The following is a 10,000-nucleotide window of genomic DNA, read 5'->3' as shown; positions in this document are numbered from 1 at the left end:
TAGATTTAAATTATATGCTGGTAACGTCACCCCTGTTTCCGATTTGCGTCTGCCAAACAGTCGTCGCCCCTGTTCCTGATTTGTGTCCGGACAAAATCAATTTCTGAGCCAGGCAACTCGATTTGCATCAGATCTACTTCAATGTTTGATTTTTCAGTCGCTAACCCGAACAGCACTTTGCTTCTCCTTGCAATTCTCCTTGCAAGTTTCTACTTCGTGACTCCTAAAACACCTCAGTTGTGTATTGCAATACCGATACCACTTTGCACGCACGGTTGAGCAAATCGAGATTGATTCCCCCTGCATATCTATCAATTTATGCATTTACCCTTTTTACGCGGGGACTTCTAGGTTGTCTCCACGGTTTTGGCCTCTGGGCAAAAACCCTGCGGGGCAATAATGAATATCGCATTCCTTTAAACCTCGTCTTCATCCATCTCAAACTAGTTTAAGCTGGTTTCCGTATAGCAATTTAAATTGACAGGACATTTCAAAGATTTTTTGCCAAGAAAATTCAAAGTCTAAAATTGTTTCGACCCTGCCTTGAAATAAAAAGCTAACAGTTATAGTACCGTCTTCAATTTTACGGGGAATCATTGAACAAAGAAACGTTTTTACTCTTCCCACATGTAAATGCACCCCCGACTGGTGATCTCAATGTCTTAGTCTTCAGCCGCTGTCAAACAATGGGTGACTTGTTTTATTTTATTTATTTTAGTACATGACTTACTGATATTCTTTTCATATCAAGCTGCCTCAGATTTAACAAATTTCTCAGAAGGATCTGCTTGTAGCTCGGATCGCTTGAGAATGGATTTCCATCCAAGGAGACCTCATTGAGAGAACTGGAGTTTGACAGGCAACTGATATCATCAAAACTGAAAATCAATGATGATGACGATGAATTGTTAGACGTCAGAGAGATTTAGCATCTTGTTTACTGCAAACGGCAAACGCCAGGCTTAAATTTGCATCAAAGAAACGTTTTTTGATGTTAGCTCAGTGATGTTTTGACTGTTATCTAGATACCGTGCAACTTGTCAAAAGAGAGAGTGAGCAAGGTCCCAACTGGGGCTCGGATTTTTCCGAGTTCCCAATTGGTTCAATTGTTAACATTTCATTTATATGTGTTCAAAAGAGAGAGGCAAGTTAAAATGAAAGAATTGTCGTTCTTTTCTGTGGACAAGCAACAGCTTGTCGTTTGCCTTTTCACTAAACGGCAACGCTAAATCTCTGTAACGTTTCCCAGCATTTGAACACGGTACATATGTCCAAACGTTGGAATTAAGTAATTTTTTAATAGAGAGTTTAAGAAAGGACTGTCACAACGGCATCATCAACGAAAAAGCCACTCCAAAATATAACTTGGCGGTATCGTAAGTATTTCGTCATTATTCCACCTTGCTCACGTTGTACAATACGAGCGAACTTTCCTGTAAGTGGGTGGGTGTGAATGGTTTTAAAGTAAAGATAGAAAATGCACGATTCATCGTTAAATGCTCACGTTGTAGTCAAAACCTAAAATTTACAGATTTCACGTTGTTTTGAGGAGTACGGAAAAGAAATTCACTGAAAAATGTGACGCACGTGCAGCACAATTAGTTCCCTTTTTTAATCAATAATACCCTTTGTGGCGTTTTCGTGGCCGTAAAACTCCCTAATATTGGAGAGGGGAAAGCAGTAAACAGCATATATGCTACATCAATCTTTGTCCGAAGTGTTGTGACAATTTCACTATTTTTGGTTCGAAAAATGACTCCCATAAAGTAACATCCTTTCACAAGGTTTTCTTGGGAACTGCGACGTCTGAAAAGAAAATTCTTCATCCCTTAAAATACCGAGTGAATAGCCTACAGTCTTGTTGGGAAAATGTCACAGACTACTATGAAATGCTCATTCCCCAATGATTCTCTCTATTTTCCCCACTTCCCAAAGGATTGCACAGTATTCTTCGCCACATTATCAACATTGTATGGGGGAGAGGTAGGGGGCAATAGACCCTGTTCGTGAGTCAAACGATGTTTAAGCCACAATTTTTCCCACGATTTTGTCCAAGATTGTAGTCAAAGCAAATGCCAGTACGGATTATCCTCATGGTTGCTAGCATAGGAGCTGTCCTGAATTCCTGTTCTTGGGATAAGGAAGCTTCCCAAGACTTTTTTTTATCGACGGAGTTGAAGAAAGAGGACTGCAATCATTGTCAAAAGGCACAAAATCTCGAATCTCATTACAAACAGCTTAGGGATGGCAAACTACGATCTTCTTCTTCAATTGGCTGAGAAGAAAACGCTGGGAACCAGGTACAAGGGAGACTTCTATTTGGACTTTGTGCTTTTCAATCATATATCAGCACGTGACCTACATATACTTGCATTCCCAACTGTAGAGTGAGGTGGATCGCAGGGAAACTTCCACCGACACCATCAGTGAGTTAGTAAAGTAAAGGAAAGTAAAGTCACTTTATTCGACGTCGTCGTTCCTTCAGCTACGAGGCTGGTACCAATGGAAGCCGACAGTGCGCCCTTTACACCCCCCCCCCCCTCCTCTGTCAGTGCTTTGTTTTACGGGTATATAAAGCTCAGGAGCGGATCTAGGGGGAGGGAGCAGTGGTTGCGCCCTCCCCCCCCCCCCCCCCATCCTAAAATGACCTGCGCCTTTCTAATACAACTGGTATTCTGGGAGAAAAAAAGGTCACCAGTCAGCCACCCCAATCCTCGTTGGTGAATCCCGTCCTACGAAAAATCCTGGATCCACCCCTGAAGCTATAGCTACACGGATGAGAGGAAAGTCGAAACAGAAGTTGAAGTCACTGAGGATTGAACTGAGGACCTCTTGCTCCGAAAGCCGCGCACTAAACCAACTGAGCCATATAAATGTAAGAAAAGCATCCCAAAAAAGAAAAGCAGTATGTTGCATCTCACATGTAACATACAAGGAGTGGGTGGCGCTCTAGTGAGACTACTTGAGGAGGGAGGCACAACCCAGTGCAGTTAAACAAATACAAGTGCTGTACACATGAGACAACCCGAATTTATTTTGTCCTATAGAGGCCAGTCAAAGACAGGTTAAAGTACATCAGGCCGATAGCGCATCGGAAATCGACGAGACAGTGTAAGACACAAGGTGGCAAACTGAAACATGACGGCAACGTCTATGATGTCCACCTCAACTAAGTAAGAAAACAGTAAGGTGCAGAAAACTTTGCTGTGCTCCCTTCAACAGTCCTACCCTTTATCCGGATATCACCTTTACAAAGAGAAAATGCGCAAAACAGTTGTCCTCCTAACATAAAACCTGATGCAGATCTTATTCTGTTGGGGCCATAAGATGATGTCACATTTTATACTTTAAATAACCATGCAACCTTACCTTGTAATGCAATTAAAACTTAAAAATAGTCTCTGAATATTTGGCAAAAGATCGACTTCTTCCTGTGAAACAGAGAGAAACAAGCATAGGATGCAGTATATAGTTACATGTACATGAGACATCTGTCTCCAGACTAAGGGTTCTTCAGCAATGTTTCCATGTGATGCTATGCTTTTTTATGCTACAGTATGAAAGAACAGACCCTTAAACGTGAATATGATATAAATTAGTGCCAGTTTGAGGTTTTGGTTGATTTAAATGGGTCTCACGATCTACAAAAACGTTTTTGTATCCCCTCCACTTGACGTTTCTTAGTGATAATAATTATGGCTAGTTACTAGAAAATGCAATGAATCAATTAAGGGGGCGGGGAGGGGGGAGGGGGATAATTTAGAATGAGAAGATACTTTGCATTGCAGCAAATAAAGGTGTAGCTTAAATGAAGCTTTCATGGAAAATGCGTTGCACTGTGTAGAATGTCAACTTAATTAATGCACTTAGGGTTATCTATAGCTCCCAGTTATAGCTATCTTGGACAGTTTGTTGTTTCCCTTGATCCACGGCAGACTTAAAACTTAGCTATGGAACAATTTTTCCCCCCCTGACGTTTGAGATAGCAGGATATAACCCCAGGGGGCTACTCCCCCTATACAGGGAGGCTCCACCTAAAACTAAAAAGGGGTGCATTTTTCACACTTCAGGTATATGAAAGGGTAGAGATTCCACGAGTCAAAGTGAATGAAAGTGTAAGGAAATCTATCATTTAGGTATTTAAAAGAGCCTTTTGAACATTTAAATATTCTTCAAACACACATACCTTAGGACTGTACTGTTTTAATATACTGGGTATTGAATGCTACATGAAAACGATAATGGAAGGTATACGAAAGGGGTACTTTTTCTGTCAAAAATGGTATATAAAAGGGTAGCATTTACTAACAAGAGGTCGGACCTCGGGGCAGAGCCTCCCCGTCTCAATTTTTCTTAGTACCCCCCCCCCCCCCCTGGAATATAGAAGTTACATACCACTGTAGAAATTTGATTTCTTCTCAAGTTCAGTTCCGCTAGAGCCCTCATACCACTGACATTGCAAACACTGACAATTTCATTGCCAGCCAAGTTTAAAACTCTGAGCTCAGTAAGATGCCCAAGATTCTCGATCTTGACAATCTGGAAAAAAAAAGATCAGCAATGCTTTGGAATTCTTACATAGTTATAACAATTTTGTTTTCACATTTAGTAGACTTCCATAATAGAGGTGGGTCTAAAACACAGGTCACATTCCACAGGTCAAGACTGGAAGTCCTTCCCTGTTCCACTGATGAAAACTACACCAAAAGTCTCCCTAGACCCCAAACAACATTTTTATAGAGTGATTAAGGCTAGGAAACACATTTGGTGTTGTTTATTAATCTGTAGCATAGTGACATGTACACTGACCTGTGACATGTGTTTTTGACCCGTCTCCATAATAGTGTCATTATCCAAACTGAAAACTCTACAATGTACATTTGTACCTTATTGCCATGCAGATCCAATACATCAAGTTTTGTGAGTGAGTCTAAATTATTGATTTTCCTTATCCTGTGTTTGATAAACAAAACACCTTTATTAATGCACAATACTGATAAAATAATTGGGAAGCACAAAAGAACACTTACAGCTTCTACAGTAAAGTGTGTAATTATTTGTTTACTACATAGCATCATACACCTTACTACAAAATTGCTGCCACTCTAATATTTCTCTTATTTCCATTCACAATTATAGCCCTTGTTGCCATGTTTAAGGAAAAATACATGTATCTGACTGTGTTATTTTGAATCTTCATCACAAGAGTACAACAACCAGTGATTATGTAGATATCATTATATAGGATCCATTTTAAAGTAAGGTGAATACCAGCTTTAAAAAAAGTTAAATATTCCTTTCAGAATTTCAACATGTAAGGATACCAATTTGAAAATAAAAGAAATATTATGTGTCAAAATTGGTCTAACATTCAATGGAAATTAATAATTGCTTCTTTGAACATTTTCATGAGACAAAAAAATAACCCGTTAACACAATATAATTAGGAGAGTGCTAATTGCCTCAAGGTTAAAAACCTCCTTAAGAGGATTAACTTAACTTTAAAATAAAAAACGTTGAAGAAGCTCTAAAGATTTTTCTGCAGTTCAAATTATTTGAAAAAGAAATCTTTAAAAAAAATCTTTGGCCCTTATAATGGACTAAATGAAAGTACGGTATGTAGAGGGTATAATATGATTTGTGAGTAGACCTAGCAAGGCTTGTCTGTAAACTAATTAAAAGCTAGTGCAGGTGAAGTCTAAATTGAACCTTAAAAGACAAGACAAGAGAATGACTGATTAATCAAAGGCAACCTACATGTAACGGTGGATTTACATGGTGCAATTTTTGGCGCATGCGAAAAGCTTACGACAGTCCTAGGAGTCGGCCTACGACATGGCTTACAATTGTCACAGCGTTTAAAAATGCTATGACATTTTTTTCTGACATATACGACAATCGCAAACAAGTCGTAGGCCTGTTGTAAGCTTGTTGCATATGACAAGCCATCAATGCATTAGGCATGGGCACCACTCCTATCCTGTTGTCAGTTAAAGATGAATTTTTAAGTTAAATTAAAGATACTTTTTTACATATATAGCTATATTTGATGTTAAGTGTGTACTGAATATGTATTCATTTGATGCAAACAGCATTTTATTTTTATTATTTTATTTACACCTACATGAATGTAATTCTAATTTGTGATTGTAAACTTTTATTCTAGTCTTCAGTCTCTTCTTAAAGTACTTGCCTGTTTTTTCCTAACATAAGGACCCTGAGTGATCGCAAGGAAGAAAGACCCGAGATCTCTTCAATCTGATTGTCATAGAAATCTAGGAAGATCAGCCTCTTAAGGTTCTCAAGATGGTAAATTCTACTGATTAAATTATGCTGAAAGTTGAGAAGTCGTAGATAGTCTTCTCCCTCGAGAATGGGACAAGTTGTCAACCTCCGCCTACAGTACAAAGGTAAAAAGAAACTCATGATAAGAAATTTGGTAAATTAACTCCATTTAAACAAATCTTCTGCTTACTGCTTTTTGGACAGAAATCATTTTTTTCGCATTAAAATGGTACTTTAAAAACACTCCCTTTTTTCCTTCAGATTTTTAATTACTGTGTTTGCTTAATCAACACCTGCCTTGTAACATTTTGAGCTTTGATTTTTATCCGAAAGGCTGTTTACTTTGAGTGTTAGTTTTGGATTTCACGGTCTGCCATTACTCACGTTCAAAACTGACTGACTGGACCTTGGAGGGTTGGATCAAGAGAAAAGTGATGTCATTTACTCAATAGCGTAAAATTTCAGCATGTAAATGCAGTTGATTATGTACTCAAAAACATTGCATTCTTAATTAATTAAACTAGTGAGTCTTTGACGTCATTTTCTCCTTGATCCAGCTCTCCCAAGATTTTAAAGTTAGTAATAGGAAAATTCCAGTTAAAATAGACAAGTACCTTTTTGAAATTAAGGCTTAAAACTTGCGTCACTAAGTGTTTAGTAAACATTGTTTTGAAATCCAAAGAAAAGAAGATCTGGTTTTTTTATCATTGACAGTACCCCTTCAAATGCTTTTAAAACAGTGTTTTTCAATGTGTTTGCATTTAAAAGGGAAAAAATATTTCAATTAAAATCTCTGGACTCTAATCATTTTTTGTAAAACCACTTAGGCCACGATGGAATCACCAAGTTACAAGATGTGATAACTGCCTCATTTTCTCTGTGTTGTCTTTTAGTGTATCCAGAGAATGTTGCTCCTTGTTTTATTTCATCGATCTTTTAAGAGAAAGATGAAAATGACAGGTAATTGCTATTCTCTCTTCTTAAAAAGAAAGGGCAAGCAAGTGAAAAAAATACCTTTTTTTCTTGTTAGGCATTTAGATGCAGAATTCAGAAGATATGATATGAATGCAAAAGTTTACAATTTTCTCTGAAAAATTGGTCTTTTTTTAAATGACACTCTCTCAACAAGATTTGTAATTTAACATTCATGCTAATGAAGATGCCCTGTGAAAAAAAAAAGCGGTCAACTCTGTTGTGCAGTAACTGTTAAATATTTATACTCATCAAACCTCAACAAAAAGTATACGTTCAGCAAACACAGTCACTTGATTACCTGTCTAGATTAAGCCTGTCAGGGTTAGCTTGCCTCTCTTCAGGAAGCCTATATACAATGGGGACACCGGGAGCAGAAGGAGATTCTGCAAAAATCACCCTGTCACCTGAACAGCAAAACAGAAAGTGTGCATGCATGCAGTCATTTATGACATCTGTGTTTAATGTGATGAAAATGCAATGAAACAGTGCCGGCTGCCGGACAAGCATTTGATTTAATAGCAGTGAAATAATTATGCAGAGAGAAACCTTTCCAACATAAAGGCAATAAACAGTGAACTTAACCCTTTGATGCATAAACTGGCCCAAACCGGCCAGACTTTTTTACTCTGTCTAACACCAAAACCTTCGCTTAAACTGCTAAATGTTGCCTGGTCCGGGAATCTAACAAGTGATAAGAACAAAGTTTATGAAATGCTCCTCTGAAAGTGATTAGGGGTCTTAAGATCTACTTGACTGTATGATTGACACAGACAAAAACGTCACTTCAAAATATAACTTTGCACCAGTTATTGTAAGGGGTTTGTAATTTTTCCACCTCGTTTACCTCATACAGTGTTAGGGAAGTAATTTCTACAAGTTATTGGTATGTGTAGTTTTTTACTACAAATATAGATTCTGTATTAAAAGTTCACAATTTTGTATGCTTGCATTGTCGTCAACCAATGACATTATTGTCTTGTGGCATTGTCGATGCTGTACTAGTTAGTTTTCATTTCTCCAATTCCCCAATTTGAGTGGGGTTGCATGACTTGGGCCCAAGCAGTTACAAAAAAGACTATAATAATAATGAGAGGGGAGTGGTCTTACTTGACCAGTTGACTCAATTTGAAGAACACTGTATTTGTGTGTGGTCCAAGCATGGTTTGAAACCACCAGACTAAGTACAATTAACATTCAGGTTCTTAAACCCAAGGACAAGGTCTTATCCGGCATATAACCATCATACATTAAGCTGTTGACTCCCAACTATAGAACTAAGACCTATGAAGGGCAGGCTTCCTAAGTATAAAAACCATGTCTTTGGAACAAGTTAAGGTTTGCCTTGCTACATGTACACGAAACTTCTGCGATAGCATTTAAGGTCAAACTAAAAAATGCATTTTATTATTATTATTATAATGATTAACATTAGGAAATTAGGAGATTAAGGCATTGCCCACCAGGTAGAAATACTTGGGATTTATTCCTGGATTGTGACTGTGATCCAGCACTAAACGAGTGCCGCGATTGTAAGCTGTCATCATATCCACTTTCATGTGTCATTTTTGTGAGGCTTCCTGATGCTCCCGTGGCAGTCTGGTCTGTCACATATGCAGGGGCTGGTTGCAAAACTTGTCGCTGAATCTTATGAAGTTCTCGGAAAGATAAAGTAGCATAATTCTGCTTTGATTCTTGAGAACCATCCATACTTGAATGAGGGAATTCTGATGGGTACACAGAGATAATTTTTTTCCATGAAAATGAATACCACTATCAAATTTGGATTTAACAGTTTACCATTAATTGAGTTCAAAATTGACAGGTAGGGTTACTGCACGACTGAGGCGAAAATGATATCAAAGAATGTTTCGTTATAAATGTGAATTCAAACAATTAGCGTTCGAGAATGCTGGATACATCAGCAAGGGAGACTACGTAAATAATATTTACATGATTGTACTCTTTCCTTAACCCAGCTCACAAAACTTTTAAGCTAGTAAAGCAGACTGCTAAAATTTCACCTGGGATGTAAAAAACAACAATCTGCCCTAAATTAAAGCAAAAATTTGTCTGTCAGGTACTAACCAAACACACCTTAAAGTTTAAAAAAATGTTAGTTTTTAAAACGATTTGGCACTCTAGATTCAATGATGTTAAACAAGATGTCAAGCTTGATGAAAATTTAGTACACAAACTAAATAATTTATGGCCTATGTGACATGACGTGCAAACCAGCAATATTTTATTCCATTTGCCTCAACACAGTTACAGCAGGACTGGGGATCAGCACCTTGTCTCAAATACCAGCTGGTCCCAAATGACTGTCTACTGATTAATTTCTGAATATGACTTTGAATTATTTTTCTGTCTTTATCTTCCTCTTCTCATTTTTTGGCAAAAACTACATCTAATTCAATTTATTTCATACTGCTGGGCAAGCAAACTTGACATTATAAAGAATCCAATCCTCTGGAATCAAGATCAACAATTGGGTCTTACTGTCTTTTAATCTTATCAAAATATAATAAATAATAATTTATGTTAGTATAAATACACAGGTGATCATACAAAATCGCGCGCTCTCATTGGCTCGCTATCTCGGATTATCAGCCGATAATCACTTCGAGGAACAAAATGGCTGCCAGTAGTTGTTTTGCCACTGTAAGTGAAGATGATTTCGCGTTGAAACGTTTTTTTTTTTTTTTTTCTCTTTTTTGAAATAACCACCCGTGTATTTATA

General features: G+C 37.7%; 1 protein-coding gene across 1 annotated transcript in view; it reads right to left on the bottom strand.

The window, feature by feature from the left end:
* The window catches only part of LOC137992802 (leucine-rich repeat-containing protein 49-like), a 27,336-nt gene that overhangs the window by 14,443 nt on the left and 2,893 nt on the right, over positions 1–10,000 (bottom strand). Inside the window, exons 4-10 of the mRNA XM_068838321.1 lie at positions 8,721–8,984; positions 7,559–7,664; positions 6,194–6,397; positions 4,887–4,953; positions 4,396–4,539; positions 3,370–3,431; positions 731–878 (exon numbers count right to left, since the gene is read on the bottom strand). Coding sequence (XP_068694422.1) covers positions 731–878; positions 3,370–3,431; positions 4,396–4,539; positions 4,887–4,953; positions 6,194–6,397; positions 7,559–7,664; positions 8,721–8,984 — 995 coding nt within the window. The remainder of the gene's footprint in view (positions 1–730; positions 879–3,369; positions 3,432–4,395; positions 4,540–4,886; positions 4,954–6,193; positions 6,398–7,558; positions 7,665–8,720; positions 8,985–10,000) is intronic.

Source organism: Montipora foliosa, chromosome 2 (genome assembly GCF_036669935.1).
Source record: "Montipora foliosa isolate CH-2021 chromosome 2, ASM3666993v2, whole genome shotgun sequence".
Classification (NCBI taxonomy): domain Eukaryota; kingdom Metazoa; phylum Cnidaria; class Anthozoa; order Scleractinia; family Acroporidae; genus Montipora; species Montipora foliosa.
The sequence above is the reverse complement of the archived record's forward strand: the minus strand, read 5'-3'. Positions and strand labels throughout refer to the sequence as shown.